Source organism: Hyperoodon ampullatus (genome assembly GCF_949752795.1).
Source record: "Hyperoodon ampullatus genome assembly, chromosome: 1".
In the NCBI taxonomy this organism is placed as follows: domain Eukaryota; kingdom Metazoa; phylum Chordata; class Mammalia; order Artiodactyla; family Ziphiidae; genus Hyperoodon; species Hyperoodon ampullatus.
In genome coordinates, this window is record NC_136914.1 from 94,184,783 (window position 1) to 94,202,741 (window position 17,959).

Sequence of the window (17,959 nt, forward strand, 5' to 3'; positions counted from 1 at the left end):
GGAAGATCCCTGCAATGAACTTCCAGATAGCTTGTCTGGAAAGATGTTCTAGAAAGTCCAGCACCATTTCTATGGGGTTAACCTAAGAACAGTGAAGAGACAATGAAGAGGTGACCCCTGCAGATGAAACCCTGGGTCATACAAAGAGACCTCACTGTCCCAGCTGGAAGGCCAATTTGACTAACCTTTATCATGTGTTTCTCAAGTCACTGGTAAAGGCTGAAGTGTCCTTGAACAAAGAACCAAAACTCTTAAGAAGCTGGCACATTTAACATTCCAAAGGACTGTTCAACCTCAGTAACCTTCCCACCCAGTTCCCTGTGGCTCATTCAACACAAATGTAGGGTATCACACTGGGGTAAGGACGACCTCTCCCCTCTCCTACCCCTCACCTGCCACCCAACCTCAAGAACCCAAGCTCCAGAAGGGCAGGGACATTGTCCTGTAAACGTCTCTGTCCTCGGTGTGCAAAACAATGCCTATCATATAATAGGCATACAATATTTTCTGGCACTGACATTTTCAAGGCTTTAAAAAAAATTACCTAAAAGAGTTAAATTTACATTTGTCCTAACTGAACACCAATGTTGTTTAAAATTGATGAGTCAATAAAAATAGCAGTCACTACACGGAGTAAATATCAAAGAAACGGCAGATGGTGTTAAAAACTTTGCCTCTAAGAAGTGGAACTCTAGTAGGGAGAGGACTGCAGTTTTTAAAATAGAATTCTTACCACTTTCATTTTTGTATGTGCAATTGCCTTGACTTTCTACTTTACGTGTTTAAATCATACACATTCCTAACATCCTAATACAACTATTCATTTTCTTGTATGACCCGCCTTCTTCATCCATATATTCATACATTCATATTAATATAGTTGTTCGCAATCATAGCTATATATTTTAGTGTTTTTTTTCGCTTAACCTACAGTTTCAGTTATCATAAACAGTTTTCCGTGTTTCGACCGTCTTCATAATTATGTTAATGGATTCATGATACTCCAATGTTATTGTACCATAATTTAGCTAGATACCTTAACGTGGAACATTCTGGATCGTTTCCACTTTTCCAATGAAAACAGTGCTGCAGTGAAGACTTGCAGACATGGTCTTGCTCGTTCCGCTGCTTGAATCATACTGTTGAGTCGTATTTCTGGGGTTCCATATAGGAACCCCCGACCCAGACTAGTGATAGAGCGACCACCAAGCTCCAGCAAGACCCAGACCAAGAATCCCGCGCGGCGAAGCGGTGCCTCCTCCCGGGAGGCGTGTCCTGGGCGGGGCCGAGCGCGTCCCAGCCCTGCGCTGCGTCACGCACGTCACGCACGTCCCGCCCGGCTGAGCCCGGCGCGCCGCGCTCGAGCGGCCGTTCCTCCGCCGGCGGGTGCCGAGGGCCCGGGGATCGCGGACGCCGGGCGCGCCGGCCATGGCTCCCTGGGCGGAGGCCGAACTCTCGGCGCTGAATCCGCTGCGTGCCGTGTGGCTCACGCTGGCCGCGGCCTTCTTGCTGACCCTACTGCTGCAGCTCGTGCCGTCCGGCCTGCTTCCGGGCTGCGCGCTCTTCCAGGACCTGATCCGCTATGGAAAAACCAAGGAAGGGGGGCCGTCGCGACCGGCCGCCTGTCGGGCCTTTGATGTCCCCAAGAGGTAACCGCGCCCGGGCGCGAGTCCTGGCTGCCTAGGCGCGGAGAGCCGGGGGCGCCCCGCTCGTGCAGCCGGCAGGGGGCAGCAGAGGCGGGCGCGGGGCCGGCGGGGCCGGCGCGGACCGGCCCGGGAGGCCCAGGCGGGTTCCTCGACGCGGCGCAACGCCGGCCAGCCCTCCGGCTCTGCCCGCGTCCGCTGCGTGGCCCTGGGGGCTGAATGCCGCGAGTGTCCGCCGACACCGAGGGTGCTGAGCCTCGCGCACCTTCGGGGGCGCAGAAACGTGAACTTCTCGCCCCAGGAACGTGAACTTCTGGCCGCACGTAGCCTTTCCTTCGGGGGAAATGGCAGCGCTTCCCAGTTTAGGCCCGGTCACCAGGCGGTAAATTAAAGTTTCCTTTGTCCCAAAATTCTCCTCCTTCCCCTCTCCTGCACTCTAGGGGCTCATAAGCTAACTTGAGGTCGCCGGAACTCACTAGAAATGAAGGCAGGCCCTCCTTTCGCGCCTCTGTGTCCCCTGTTTGTTTCCCAACTCTCAACAGTTAGGATGAAGGGTGAGACGCGGGTCACCAACTGGCGCCCACCTCCTTCGATCGCACTGACGCTCCTTACCCGCATCTCGGCAGGTGCCCCTGGAGAAATGTTGCCCAAGATGGCACATTTTAGGCAAGCTTGGTCCCTAAGCCCCATTTGACTTTCAGCAGATTTCATAACTAAGTTCAACGAGATATTAAATCGTTAGGACTTCAATAGAATTCTTTCAGAAATTGTAAGGCTTGTTATAGTTTCGTTTTTTTGTTTGCTTTTCTTTAAATTCAGAACATTACCGGGAAGAGTCAGCCAAACACTGCTAGACGGTAGGAATATAGCAGTGGCTTTTCTTGGAGATATAGCCTAAGTTGGCGTTTAGGAAGGAATCTGGAGAAATGTGATAGGGTTTCTGATGTATTAAAACACCTTGGTTCTCAAACCTCGCATAGGCGGTGCCCCAGGTCTGCAGACAAGAAAGGGTCTAAATAAACTTGGCTTCCCACTTTTGACTGTTGGAGAAATATTCATCAGGTATTAACACTGAGAAGCGAGCACTAGGTCATTCTGAGGAGAGGTAACGGGAATGAGGCTCTGGGAAGAAGTAGACGATTCACACACAGTGATTAAGCCTCCTATTTCTTAGAAGCTCTTTGTAAGCTAAAATTTCTGGTCATCCTATTTTTAATCAGGTTTTGAGTGTAGTACTTTTCTAATTCATAGCAGGGACATTCCTAGATTTTTTTTTTTTTTTTTTGCGGTACACGGGCCTCTCACTGTTGTGGCCTCTCCCGTTGTGGAGCACAGGCTCCGGACGCACAGGGTCAGCGACCATGGCTCACGGGCCCAGCCGCTCCACGGCATGTGGGATCTTCCCGGACCGGGGCACGAACCCGTGTCCCCTGCATCGGCAGGCGGACTCTCAACCACTGCGCCACCAGGGAAGCCCCAGATTGTCATTTTTTTAGTGTTACAAGGTGAAGAAAAAAATTCTTTTGAGAGTGTGAGTTCTAACAATTTATTTTCTAAATTTTAAAACAGGTTTCTGGAGTAGAGGGCACATTCCAAATCATTCCCTGCACTTACCTGTTTCTTTGGCTCCCATACACTAGCTGTTACTACTCCGGTCTGTCATTATATTTGACAGCCAAGAAACAGATTTTGTACCTTTCCCTTACTCTTTACTACAAAATTGGTACTCTTTGGGCTCCTTGTAATTTCTACTATATTATGAAATAATTTATGTGTTTTTCTTCTTCCAGAATTCTAGAACGGACCCTCCCATGGTGTTTTGTTTGGTCTTTTTTCTAAATTTAAGCTAAAATTTCTTTTCATACTAGAGGTGAAGCAAATCCAGACCAGTCATGAAAGGCAAAAATGTCTAGATGCTATATTTAAATATTTTTCCTTGTTCAGAATTCAGTAGTATTCTTAAAGGTGAAAATAACCTGTAATTTTTACACTTAGAAATAGGCAGCTGTATATCACGTTTCTGCACCCAAGAGCTTAGGTGAATTTGTTTGGGATTATTTTTTCCTAAAGAGGAAAGAATTAAACCTTTATTGAGTTCATGGAATGTTTGATTCCATTACCTCTGCCTGGTAGATTTCTTTTTTTTTTTTAATTAAGGTGATAGTTGCTTTTCTCGTTTTCTTTTGGTTCCTGGAGTTTTGTTTTTTGTTTTAATTTTTTTTAAAAATTCATTTTTTAAATTATTTTTTGCTGCATTGGGTCTTCGTTGCTGTGGGCGGGCTTTCTCTAGTTGCGGCTACTCTTCGTTGAGGTGCACAGGCTTCTCACTGCGATGGCTTCTCGTTGCGGAGCACGGTCTCTAGGCCTGCGGGCTTCAGTAGTTGTGGCACGCGGGTTCAGTAGTTGTCGCTTGCAGGCTCTAGAGCACAGGCTCAGTAGTTGTGGCATACGGGCTTAGTTGCTCCGTGGCATGTGGAATCTTCCCGGACCAGGGCTTGAACCCATGTTCCCTGCATTGGCAGGTGGATTCTTAACCCCTGTGCTAGCAAGGAAGCCCTTCCTGGAGTTTTGATTTCCCAGTAAGTCTGAATAAATACATGACCTCGAACGTGAGTCACAATGCTCTTGACTTGCATAGTGTATACGGAAGTACTTCTGTTTCTAATATTTCAAAATGTTATAGAAACATTGCAGTTGAATTGAGCTGTAGAGACAGAGAGAACCATCCAGACTTTCCCTACTAGGGTTCAGGGGTCCTAACCAGCAGTCCAGGGGATCTGTGGATAGAATTTGGGGCAAATTGGATTGGAAAAAATTACGTCTATTTCACTAACCTCTAGCTGAAATTCGGCACTTTCTTAATGATGAATGTAATCAACAAGCCACAGTAGAATTAGCAATTCCTTCAATTTTGTGGCAAGTTTTTTAATGTTATATTAAAAATATTGAGGAGACCTCAAAACATTATTTTCATCACTATAAGAATACTGTATTATCCTCCACTCTATCTTGTTATTTAATACATTAATTAAGAAGCACATATATCACAAATGTTTCTTAGTGGTTGTGTTACCTATATTTCAGCATAATTGGTTTCGTTTATCCCTATGTTTTTTAGGCATGTAGCCTTCACCAGACTGCCAAAGGAGTCCATGGAAGAAAAATGTCAGGAATCCCTGCTCTAGACTGTAAACTCCATATGTTTACATTTGTCTTGTTTGTTGCCATATCCTGGGCTCAATGCCTGATAATAATAAGGTCCTCGATCAATGTTTTGAATGAATCAAAAAAAAAAGGTTTTAGGTTTAATTGGTTTGTTGATTAACTTGACTGCTTTCTCTGAGAGTAACTTTGGATGTGGTACCTTCTCTTTCATTCATTTATTTAACCATTGTTTATAGAGTACTTACTATTGCCAGGAGCTATTCTAGGTTCCTTGGAGCCTTTGTTTTTGTAAAAAGATAAATATGTAAACAAATCTTGTAAAACAAGCAAAATAATTTCAGATGGTAATAAGTGCTTCAGAGGAAATCCAGCCTGGTTACTTGATCATGAGCAAGATGGGGTAGCCAATGACAACACTGGAAAGGATGATCAGAAAGGGGCAGGGCAGGAGATGAGTTCATTTTGGGAGGCCAGGACAGACAGCGGGCCTTACAGACCATAGTGGGGGTTAGATTTTATTCTGAGTGTATGGAAAGCAGCTTTAGGATGGGGAAGGGGGCATGGCATTATGTGATTTATGTTTGAGAGGATGACTAGGCATTGTGTGGAGAAGACTGGGTAAGAGGCCGTTAATGGTGCTCCAGGCAAGAGGTGGTGGTATGGATTAGAGTGTTAGCATAATAGCACCTGTTCCTCATACAGGTGGTGATGACATTAAAGCACTTGGCACAGGGCCAGGCCCCTCGTCAGAACTCAGGAACCATTGGTTTCCTTCCTTAGTTAAAACCTATAACTCCCCTTACTGGTCCTGGGATCAGTTCTTGCAATCAGCAAGTAGTGTTAGATCAGATATCTCCTGTCTCAGAACCATCTAGTGGCTTCCAGCTCACTCCCAGGAAGAGCCCAAGACCCTGTACAGTCTTGTCCCCACCACCTCACTGGGATCCTATCGTTTGCCCCTTTTGTGGCTCCAATCCAGTTTTCTGGGTCTCTCTGCTTGTTTTCTGTCCCCTCAGGGCCTTCGCCCTGTAGAGGCCTTTCCTCTACCTGGAAAGCTCTTCCCCCAAATAGCTAGATGGTTTATGCCCTCAGTTCCTATAATTCTGCTCAGGTATAACCTCCTCAACGAGGCCTGCCCTATCCACCCTGTTGAAAAGTATACTACTACCATCCCCAGCACTCCTTCATCTCTTCCCAGCTTTCGTTTTCTTGTTAGCAATTATCACCTACTGACATGGTGTAAATTTTACTTCTGTGTGTAACTGTGAGTATAAGCTCCATGGGGACAGGAACTGTTGTCTTTTGTGTTCATTGCTATATCCCCAGAGCCTAGAGCAGTCCCTGGCTTATACTAAGCACCAAAATGTTTGTTAAGTCAGAGGAGTGCTTGCTCGGTGCCCAGCCCTGAGCTACCATAAGGGTCCCCATATCCCTGCTCCCGGGGGTTCACTTCAGTTAAGCAAAGTGCCAAGGGAGGAAAAAGAGGGAGAGCGTCTAGAAGAGAAGGAAGTAGAGTTTTCAGATCTGCTTTTGAGGCTAGAGCTGGGTCTTTTCAAAAAACAGATATAACCACGAATAAAGAGTAGGACACGTTTCCTGTAGCAGGAAATCAGGCAAGCAAAACAAGAGATAGAATGTGCAAAATGTAGGAATAAGAAAAACAATCTGCCTGTGAATCAAAACCCCATCGCACAGCAAAATGTGGCTTAGCATCTTATATCAAACATTCTTGAGTAATTTGGTTGATTTATGGTTTGGTATAAATTGATACATGTAACATAGGGCTGGAAAAGCAGGTTCAGGCAAGTTTAGATCACATGAATAGGAGCACAGCCATGTGATTTAACTTCAGAGTCATCAGGGCTGAGTGTGGAGCCAAACACTACCACTTACTGCATGACCTTGGATAAGTAACTTAACCCTCTGAGCCTTAGTTTTCTCAGCTGCCGCATGTAAATATAATGCAAACTTGACAGTATTGTTGGGAAGATGAAATGAAATACTCTTTAACTGGTCTCCCCACAACTGGACGATTCTCTTTCCTTACCAGGGGGATTTTCTTTTAACTTAAAAAAGACCAAAATGAATGAACAATGCTCTCTCTCTCTTTTTTTTTTTTGATTGTGATAAAATCAAATACATGACATACCATTTTCCACTTTAACCCTTTTTGCGTGTACAGCTCAGTGGCTTTAAGTACATTCACATTGTTGTGCAACCATCACCACCGTCATCATCTCCAGAACTTTTCCATCAGCCAGAAGGATTTTTAAAACATAAAGTATTACTTCAGGTTGCTGTGTTCAGATGCCTTCCCATCCCACTTAAAAGCCAGTGTCCTTACAGGGCCCTGTAGGGTCTGCCCTTCCTTTTCATGCCTTAGCACCCTCCACACACGTGTCCTTTGTTGTGCCTCAGGGCCTTCGTGGTGGTTGTTTCCTCTGCCTAGAACATTCTTTCCTCAGAAATTCACAAAGGTTACTCATTCTAGCCAGGTGTCACTTCCAGAGAGGCCATCCTTGACCACTCACCCAGAATGGCCTCCCCTCTGCACCGTCTCTGCCCCCTCACCCAGCACTGGGCTAGATGTCTACAGGTTCATTTGCTGACTGTCTGCCGAAAGATAAACTTCATCATGGCAGTCACCTGCTCGGTTTGCTCCCTGCTGCGTCTCCAGCTCCAAGAACATCACCTAGCACGTTCTAAGTGCGCAGTAAATTTTTTTGAAAACATGAAGTAGGTAAAGCGGCTTAAAGTTGCTCCTCAGAAGCTGGCCCCTCCTCTTTCCATGGGAGCCTGCAGAGCACCTTGCAGCTGCCATTCTGCTCTGCTGGCTCAGACCAGAACTGGGCTCAGTTCTAGGAAGTGTGTCTTACGGAAGACCCTGGGAGGCAACCAAAGGCCAGGGGCCCGGGGGTGGGGACAAGGGGGTAGACTTGACACTCATGCATGAACTTTGTAGGAAACTAAGCTCTTGAGCCTAGAGAAGATGAATCCAGAATAACAGGACATCTCAGAGAGGACAGATCCGGTGATAGAATTTGTAACAGTAGTGGGGAGAATAAGTGGGTTGCTGTGGAATGGTCAGCTTAGATCGGTGTTTGTCAGACGGGTTGTGGGCATAGTCTGGGGGACTGTGGGGTCTGGTACATACAAGCATATTCTGAATCAACTGGAAGAGTCCCTGAATCTACGTGTAATCCTATTGACTCCAGGCTGTCTTACTGCATCACAGATTAATGAGACAAGGAGGGCTTAATATAGATGTGATGCATTGAAGACCAGGGAAGGCCAGGTGACCTCCAGGCACCCTGCAGAGTCAGAAAGATTTTGCATCGATTTGATTAGAGAAAAATTGTAGAGGTATAGGTAAAGAGACCTCAAAAAACATGTTAGGCCCTGGTGCCATATTAGGTGATTCCTTTGCAGCAAACCAGCATAATCTTTCACGTTAAATTGACATTGCTAATTGCTAATTTCAACTTTTATTGGTTTTGTGGTTTTATTAATTTCATCCATTACTATGTTGATTGCAAAATATGTATTGTATTTGTGTGAGAGCGGTAACCATCAGGAGTTGATAGCTAGTTTTATGAGTTAATATTTGTCATGTTATTATAAAAGTAATTTAGGTCAACATAATTTAAGAAAACACTGAATCAGAAGACCTTTAAGGTTTCTTGCAACCCTGAGAGCCTGTGACTGTGCAAATCTTATGTAACGGTTGTATGGCTATTGCAGCAATATCACTCGAGATTTAGAAATCTTCCACAGATTTGGCTAGTGTTAGCACAACCTAGGCTGTCTCTGCCAGGCCCTGGGGCCCCCTATTTTTGAGTTTGAGCCCAATCCTGCTACCTGGAGATAAGAGAGAGAGCTAATTAACCCTACATCTAAGTTTAACAAGGTCATTCATGTTCTTGTTAACCTTAGGAAGCCTCTTTTTCTTATTAGTTAACCAGTCCCATCATTTGAAAGGAAATTTCAAAAATCTGAACATCTGTAGGATTCAGGTTCTATTAAAAAAGCAAAGCTATACTTGCGGGATGGAGGAAAGAGGATAGGGAAACTAAAAATAGTCTTCCTGTATAAAGGCTTAAAGTGGATCCACTCTGATCATTACCTAACTTGTTTTCCCTTCGCAGGTATTTTTCTCACTTCTATATCATCTCAGTGCTGTGGAATGGCTTCCTGCTCTGGAGCCTTACTCGGTCTCTGTTTGTGGGAGCACCTTTTCCAAACTGGCTTCATCATTTACTCAGAATTCTTGGGGCTGCGCAATTCCGAGGTAACAGCTCCTCTGGCTAATACCAACCATTGCGTCCTGTTCCTGTCTGTCCTGCCTGCGGGAAGGTGTTCTCGGTATTTCATAGCCACTCTCAGCTTCTTGGCGGGACTGGGAAGTGAAGGGTGGGGCAGAAAGGGTTCCGCGTGGATCACAGCCAGATGGCCAAGGGGAAGGCCCCAGGCCCTTCACTGAGATCATGGCAGAGCTGAGAGTCAGCGCTTCATCCCTGATTTCCCAGCTAGTGCTGTGCTGAACAGGACTGGCTGTTCTCCCTCTGATATTTTTAGTACTTTAGGATCCCTCAGGTTTGCCTTGAAACATTTATCATATATATAGTTCCAACCACAATCATGCCTCTGGACTCCAGAAATTTGATAGAAAATTACTTTTTTTTTTTTTTTTTTTTGGTGGTACGTGGGCCTCTCATTGTTGTGGCCTCTCCCGTTGCGGAGCACAGACTCCGGACGCGCAGGCCCAGCAGCCATGGCTCACGGGCCCAGCCGCTCCGCGGCATGTGGGATCTTCCCGGACCGGGGCACGAACCCGTGTCCCCTGCATCGGCAGGCGGACTCTCAACCACTGCGCCACCAGGGAAGCCCAGAAAATTACTTTTTGATCACAGGTTAAAAATGTTTGTTAGGCTGTGAGGCTTTGGTTATATAAAAAAATTGACTGTAAATAGCTGTTGATCAGATGATTACAAAATAGCATTTAAATTTGCCTTACTGTGCCTTGAATAAAGGATACATAGAACAATTTAAAAGGTAAGGAATTGAAGGTGAAACCCATAAGGTGGCCTCAGTTAATGTCAGGCATCAGCAGAGGGGCAGGATTAGAAACAAATTGTTCTGGTGCTATCTCTGTCCTTCGTTCCAGCAGCCAAACCGCTGGCTTCCTAGGAACAGTCCTTTTCTGTATAACCAGAGGAACTTGTTGCAAAAGATGACAGAAAGAAAAAGCTATGCAGATCCTACTTGGGAGGGGAAGATACCTCGGCGAATCCCACTTCACCCATTAAAGCTTTACCTCTTCATTTGCTTACTGGGGGGCTGGCTGGGGTTCTAATATTTGAAGGGTGGTTGTGAGGAGTTGTATTTGGTTGTTTGTTTTATCCTATTCCTGAAGAGTTAGAACTAGGTTTCACTATATTTAAAAGAGAAAAGCAGGCAAAGCCAATCTGTGTGATAGAAGTCTCCATAGAGCGTACCCGTGGGAGGGTGCGGGGAGGGGCAGTGCCTAGAGGGGAGCACGAGGTGCTGGTTGTGCTCCGTTTCTTGATGTAGGGGCTGGTCGTACGGGTGGGATGGGCCGGTGTACTTTGCAAAAATTCATTAGGCTGTGTCCTTACTGTATTTTTATGATGTGTGTGATAACATTTTTTTAAAAATTCTAGATTTTATGTCATTTTAAAAACCAGCATTTCTTCTGACTTCTCTTGAGGCAGAGGGGTGAGAGGCAGATAGGAAGATAGATCTCAAGGCTCACAGTCCCCCAAAAGTATAATCTCTCTTTTTTTTTTTTTTTTTTTTTTTTTTTTGCGGTACGCGGGCCTCTCACTGTTGTGGCCTCTCCCGTTGCGGAGCACAGGCTCCGGACGCGCAGGCTTAGCGGCCATGGCTCACGGGCCCAGCCGCGTGCCTCCCAGACCGGGGCACGAACCCGTGTCCCCTGCATCGGCAGGCGGACTCCCAACCTCTGCGCCACCAGGGAAGCCCCATAATCTCTCTTTTTTTTTTTAATATGGAAAGAAATGGATAACTCTTCCTGTCTCTGTTCCCATCCCCCTTTCTGCTTCTGTATATGCCTGTGTCTCTTCTCCCCTGCCGACCTCAGGGATCCCACCAGGAGTCCTTGCTCAGAGGTCATCCAGGAACTCTTCCTGACTATCTTCAAATGGAAATTAGTGCCAGGGACCAGAGACCATGGAGTTTGGGTTCTGAGAGCACGGATCCCTTCACAGCCACGTAACCCAGAAGGCTTTCACATCACAGAGTAGAGTCAGGAGACCTGAGTCTGTCTCAGCTCTGTCACTAGCTTACTGTGTAACTTTGAGCCAAATGCCTTGACTTCACCTGGCTCACTCCCTCATTGCCAGAAAAAAGGAGGTGTTAGACTGGATGATATCTACGGCCCTTTCCTAGCTCTGATCTTGTTTAATACCCTGTTTAACAGTAGGGGAAATCATAACTTTGGATTAGTCCTGGAGAGAGAGATGCTGAGTGTGTTCCATTCTGAATTGTAGGGGATGAGCTCGTGCTGTCTGCGTTCTTAGTACTAGTATTTCTGTGGCTACACAGCCTACGAAGACTCTTCGAGTGCTTCTATGTCAGTGTCTTCTCCAATGCCATGATTCACGTCGTGCAATACTGTTTTGGACTTGTCTACTATGTCCTTGTTGGCCTAACTGTGTTGAGCCAAGTGCCAATGGACGGCAGGAATGGTGAGTGGTTGCTGGGGTCTGTCAGCTGAGTCACTGGGTATATGAGGAACTCTGGGTGAAGCATTCCACCAAGCATTATGGAAGTTAGAAAGTAGGAGGCCTGCCCAGTTCACTTTGCATTTGAGGAGTTTGGGCTCTGATTGTAGCTTTAAAAAGTCAACATGCCCAAGGGTGTCTAGGAGATGCACATCACATTAACCATAACTGCTAAAACCTGAGAGATACCAACATAAGCAGCAATGCCTTCAGTAAAGAGAAGAAAGTGCAAAGTCTTCAGGAGGCCTGGTTTAGGGATGAAGAAGTGGGATGTGGGGTTTCCATCAATGGGATTGAAGTCAGTGAACTTCTGCGGAGTTAGTCGGGAAAGAGGCAGTGTGGTCAAGAGTAGAACAGGAAGCAGGGGAACACACTGGAACAGGAGAAAGGGTCAGCAAGCCAAGCTGCCTCACCAAAGCCTCATCATCCAGGGGTGGAGGGGTGAGGGATGAGGGTGGGGAAGGGAAAGTTGTTGTGCAGGGTGAAATCATGGCATACCAGAGGAGGAAAGGGTGGCCTGAGCTCATGGTGAGTAGTTGGGATTTGAAGAAGAGGTAGGGAGCCATTTTGTTGCCATTTTGTTCTTGTGATTGTTCCCGTTGTAACAAAGCTTATTTCAAGTGAGGCAGCCTGAGCGGAGAGGACAAAAGAGTACTGTGGTAAATCAAAATTGTGCCTTAACACTTCTGAGCTCTCACTAGCCAGGAAGAGGGAAGCAAAATCATGACTTTGTTTATGAGGAGGAAATGAAATGTGATTTGGGGGATGGGGGAGAGGGAGGATTGGATATCTGACATATCTGACCATCGTTTTTGTAAAAACAGTGCATGCTTATCATAAAGAATTCAAGTCATTTTGGGTGATGGAAATGAGTTTTCTAGTGCTGAGCTTAACTTCATCTCGCACCCTTGGTATCCGTCAGCCCACACGCTCTAGAGTAGGTCCTTCACAGCTGTTTTCTCTAAGCCCAAGTCTCCCTGTTTCCTAAAGCTGCCCTATCCCTCCTTGTAAATTGAGCCCATGGTCTGGATATTTCCAGTACTCAGTGAGTGAGCTCTCTCCTCAGGTTTGATTTCAGTGTCAAGTGCCCCTTGATTGGCCTGCCTCTCTGTTGCTGTAGGACAGCCCGTGGCCTCCATGGCGCAAGGAACGATTTTAAAGTATGACTTATTGACACTCTTTCTCAATTCCTGAGTTGTTTATTGGCTCCAGCCACTCAGTTAGCATCTCTCCATCTAATTTTTCTGAACGTAAGTCAGTTTTTCCTCCCTGAGCTTTCGGCTGTGGCATCCTTGTGCATCCCATGTCACGGTTTGAGCCGTCATTCCTGGAGAACAGTCCGAGGTTTTTACCCAAAGGAGCTTTCCAAAGCACTTTGGTAACCCATTAGATTGCAGTCTGTTAGCATTACATATCTCTCCTGGAGTTTCCTCTGCTGGCTGGACCCCAACTTCCACCTTCCTTCCTGTATAAGTCAAGGAAAGGCTGCTGAGACACCCACAAAATAGCTTCTGGACACTCCTTTCTGAAGTTTTCTGAAACTTGTGTTTCACCTACCTGTCCTTCAAGAGGTCATCTGGGACAGTATGGGGAGGGCTTGTTTCAGGAATTCATTGGAAGAGAACGCACTGGGGCATTTGCCAGCTGCAGAGTCTGATAGAAATGACAGGGGCTTTGGCTTCAGATGGGCCTGAGTCTGAATTCCGGCTTATTAACTTCTCAGAGCCTCAGAACCTTCATCTGGAATTAGGGACATATACTGATTTCAGAGGGTTCTTGTGAAAGTGGAAAGAAAGTGTATCTGTAAACTACCCAGATCTTCACATCTCCTTGCCTTCAGAATCTAGAGGGTCCACCCGCAGTCCCTCTCCATTACATTGTTCTGTTGTTTTTTCTTCAGAGTACCATCTGTACCTTAAATTATCTTGGTTATTGATTTTTTTACTTGTTTCATCTCTTGCTACTAGAGTGTGAGTTCATGAGGACTGGCATCTGACCTGACTTACCCACTGCTTTATCCCTCGTGAGAGATGCCACGCTCAGTAGACACTCAATAAGGAACGAATGAATAAATGAATAATTAAATACTACACAGATTAGACCCTCAGTAAAAAGCCTTCCTCCTGCCTCCCCTTTCCTGTATCATAACTTACTCTTAAAATTTTTTTTTCTCTGCCTTTAGAGTAGGTGACTTGGCTGTAACATGAACTCTCAGACACTTGCTTCAACTTTTAATCCTGTGGTGACTTGCTCTTATAGCCCTCTGATTTAAAACTATTTTTCATATTCTGTTTATTTTTAACTTATAAAATTATAGCTACTTAGTTAAATGGCTAAACTTAGTCAACATTAAGAGACTATGGTAGATTATTTAGAGAAAGCAAATTTTTAAAAGAAATTAACACAATTAGATTTTGGTGGATTGTCATTAGTCATTAGCTGTCATCAGCTGAGTCCTGCCTCCAGGTACCCATATGGAATAGCTTGATCCTTGGTTCTCCTACCTGAATCAAATTTGTAGGGGCTCCCTCTTGGCTGCAGAGCCTCCGGCTCTTCCCCGTTGTCAGTGGACAGCTTTGTTTTTAGAGTCAAATCCCTGACTAGCCTCACTGCTTCCTGCTCAACATAGAGAAGTCCTTAATTTGTTTTTCTAATGCCAGTCCTTAGAAAACCTGCATTCTTCCCGTCTTCTTGGTAGCTGGAGAAGAAAGAAGATGAAACTTTTGAGTGTTTCTACTCCTGAAACGGAATCTCTCTGACTAGGTTCTCTCTAATCAGAAAGGGATACTGTTTTGGTCTTTATCTTGCAGTTTCCATTTCTCCTCTTTTTGAGAAGTTCCACTGTTAGCCTTTACTTCCAGTGATTTTCTTCATTGGCCAGAGCCAGTCAAGTCAGCATTAAAGGTTTCCTTAGAAATGGCTCGGGATGAGATCCTTTAGGAAGTGTTTTTCTGACAGACTGTAAGAAAGAGGACATAAAACTAGGCTTAGAAATAAAAATGTGAAGTAGTCTCACTACACAAGAGTACATCACAAGAGTGGGAGACAGAGCTGACCCCTGTGCTTGAAGCACTTGAAGAAGGAGCAGGAGAATGTGTTGATATGGAATTCTCTGCCAGGGGCCCCTGAATCTGCCCCTGGCTGAGCAGCACACCTCCCTCATCCACAGGGATGCTGTTCTCCCCTCTGTACTTGGGAAATTATAGCAGGATGATTTTCTAGTCGTGAAGAACAGAATAAGTAGGTAATGGTGTTCTACTGATTATATGATTTTTTTAATGCTCTGAGCCTCTGAAATTTTGCAGAGTTGGCTAATAAGATAATTCTTATTTCTGTAGTCTATGTGATAGGGAAAAATCTCTTGATGCAAGCTCGGTGGTTCCATATCCTCGGAATGATGATGTTCATCTGGTCATCTGTCCATCAGTATAAGTGTCATGTCATTCTCGGCAATCTCAGGAAAAATAAAGCAGGTGAGATACCTTTTAGAACCACTGCATGTGCATTTTAGCCCTCAGAAGTTAGGTGTACATATTCCTTCTCTCTTTTCTTTCCTGCCCTAATTAGTTGACTAATGTATCAAATGCTCTTTTTTTTTTTTTCTTTTTTTTTCTTGCGGTACACGGGCCTCTCACCATTGTGGCCTCTCCCGTTGTGGAGCACAGGCTCTGGACGCACAGGGTCAGCGGCCATGGCTCACGGGCCTAGCCGCTCCGTGGCATGTGGGATCTTCCCAGACCGGGGCACGAACCCGTGTGCCCTGCATCAGCAGGCGGACTCTCAACCACTGCGCCACCAGGGAAGCCCTCAAATGCTCATTTTTGACAAGACTCTCTGGGTCTTGATCTTCCCATCTGTAAAATGAGAGCATTTTACTGAAAGACCTCCCTGGCACCATCTAGCCCTGACATTCTATGACTCTATTCTGTGCCCACGTTTTGGGGCCTACACTGCATATATGTGTCTAACCAGTATGTGAGCCCTAGTATTACTGTGCCAAGTCAGTATCATTCCAGCTAAAGCAAAAAAACCTTGACTCTTTAGTTAACTTGTGTTGACTTATCACAGGTACAGTTTTTATTAGACTTTTTGAAATATTAAAAATGGAATAGTACTATGCACCATTTATCAAGTGCTTACTTTGTGCCGGCCCTGTTCTGAGTGCTTTATATGTAACTTCACAGTACTCGCTTTAGGCAGGTACAGTCTTATCCTCATTTTATAGATGAGGAAAGAGAGGCACAGAGAGGTTAAGCAACTTATCTAAAGTTACACAGCTTGTAAGTGGCAGAGCTAGGATTTGAACTCATGCAGTCTGACTCTGGAGTCTGAGCTCTTAATAGCTTGGAGGATTGTTGGAGAAACTTATTTACAGTTGTTAGTATAACCTCAGCATGTGACTTTTTAATATGTAGTAGAATGACAATGGAGGTGTGACAGGATGGTGGTTTGTACAGGTCTGTGACACCTTTTCCTAAATAAGTTTTATAAATTATTTGGAGGGTGAAGTGATAAAACTTTGTTTTGGCAACTTCAAATGTTCAGGGTATCTTCTTTTTCCATTTCAGGAATGGTCATTCACTGTAACCACCGAATCCCTTTTGGAGACTGGTTTGAATATGTTTCTTCCCCTAACTACTTGGCAGAGCTGATGATCTACATTTCCATGGCTGTCACCTTTGGTTTCCACAACTTAACTTGGTGGCTCGTGGTAACATACGTCTTCTTCAACCAGGCTCTGTCTGCTTTCCTCAGCCACAAATTCTACAAAAGCAAATTCGTCTCCTACCCGAAGCACAGGAAAGCTTTCCTTCCATTTCTGTTTTAAGATAATCTCAGTTATGAGGAATGCACACCAGGTGACAGTTCCAATTCCCAAGGACAGTGAAGTCTAGGAACCAAAGTACAATTTCTGTAGAACTGTTTGAAACTCTCTGGTCCATTTCTGTTACCAGAAGTCTTCAGTGCATGAGCAAAGCAATACGCTCAAGAAAATGAGTCTTGGGACTTCCCTGGCAGTCCAATGGTTAAGGCTCTGCACTTCCACTGTGGGGGGCATGGGTTCGATCCCTGGTTGGGGAACTAAGATCTCACTTGCTGCTCAGCATGGCAAAATAAATAAAATTTTTTTAAACGATGGAAGAAATTGAGTCTTCAGAGAAGAAATACTTCTGGCAGACCTGGGAGTGCTATGTCTGCTTTCTAAGATGCTATATAAAAGCAACCAAGTGCTAAAAAGTAGATGAGACTTTTCCAAGCTGCTTCAGAAACAAACTAATCAAGAATATACAAACAGCTTCAAACAAACACTTACACACACAATGGAAGAGATAAGGTCATCTGTGGCTTTGTTTTTGCTACAGACAAATGAACTAGACTACACAATAAGCAATATAGCAGATTCTCAGTAACTGCTTGTTGCATATCAGTCCAAGCTGAATAGCCTCTGAAAATAACAACAATGTATAATTTCACACCAATGGATTCTGGGAAAAGTGAGTTTATTGAAGTTAGCTTATACTTATTACCACAAAGATTTCCGGCTATGTAACCATCAATAGTCATTTCCCTCTCAAATCATAGCCTAACAAAGTTTGAAACCTCTTTTATTTAATATTTTTTGACATCCTTTTATAGGGAGTACCTTAAAAGTGTAAGCATGTGAAATAAAATATTTTTATATTTGTGCATAAAAAGCCTTCATGAATGGAACTGACTTACACTCGGTATTGGATAGTGCTGTAGCCTCATTCATATGTAGTTATTCAAATTGGATTAATGTCTGCCTGAGTGTATTTTAACTAATAGAATGAATCTGAAGATATTTAAAAATGAAGTTTACACTTAAGATAGCTTATGTTAAAGAAAATATCCATGATTAAATCAAGTGGCTATAACTGCATGGTGTGAAAGTAGAAAAAAATACTATAGCCTGAGCAACGCAGTAAAAAACTGCACATTCATGCAGCGTCAGATTTACTGGCTTATTGGCTGAGGTATTAACTTTTTTCCTTCTATACAGATATCTTCTTATAGTCTACTAGGTACTAAAGTTTTGCACTAAGATGTACCATGCTATGGGGGAAAGCACCTCATTATTAACCAGACACGCATGGAAGGCACAGTCTAAGAATATCCTCCCCACCTGCATCTCTGAAGTAGTAAACCGAAGCTGGTAAACAGATTCTTTTTAACCCAACTTTCAATATATGTATATCAGCACATTTTCTAAAGTTCTTAGATTTCTGAAGTAGCATTTTCTCCCCAATAGTCAAATACTACTTCCATCAGCTGTTCCATCTAATAAATGACATATTCATTTCATTTATCATTTAGATTTGCCATCCTCAGGACCGGGACTCGGGAACAAAACTTTCTACACCAGAA

The 17,959-nt window shown here is 44.5% G+C and overlaps 1 protein-coding gene across 2 annotated transcripts; it reads left to right on the forward strand.

Annotated features, from left to right (window-relative positions):
* Positions 1-1,428: 1,428 nt before the first annotated feature.
* SRD5A3 (steroid 5 alpha-reductase 3) lies at positions 1,429-16,718 on the forward strand (the record flags this gene model as incomplete). 2 transcript variants are annotated; one of them, XM_079703966.1, is made up of 5 exons in its annotated part: positions 1,429-1,649; positions 8,954-9,096; positions 11,339-11,536; positions 14,911-15,045; positions 16,141-16,718. In XM_079703966.1, the coding sequence occupies 5 exons, from the start codon at positions 1,429-1,431 to the stop codon at positions 16,398-16,400; spliced, it is 957 nt and encodes a 318-aa protein (XP_079560092.1). In that variant the 3' UTR covers positions 16,401-16,718. The 2 variants fall into 2 exon arrangements, with proteins under 2 accessions (XP_079560092.1, XP_079560093.1); XM_079703967.1 differs by lacking the exon at positions 14,911-15,045.
* Positions 16,719-17,959: the final 1,241 nt, after the last annotated feature.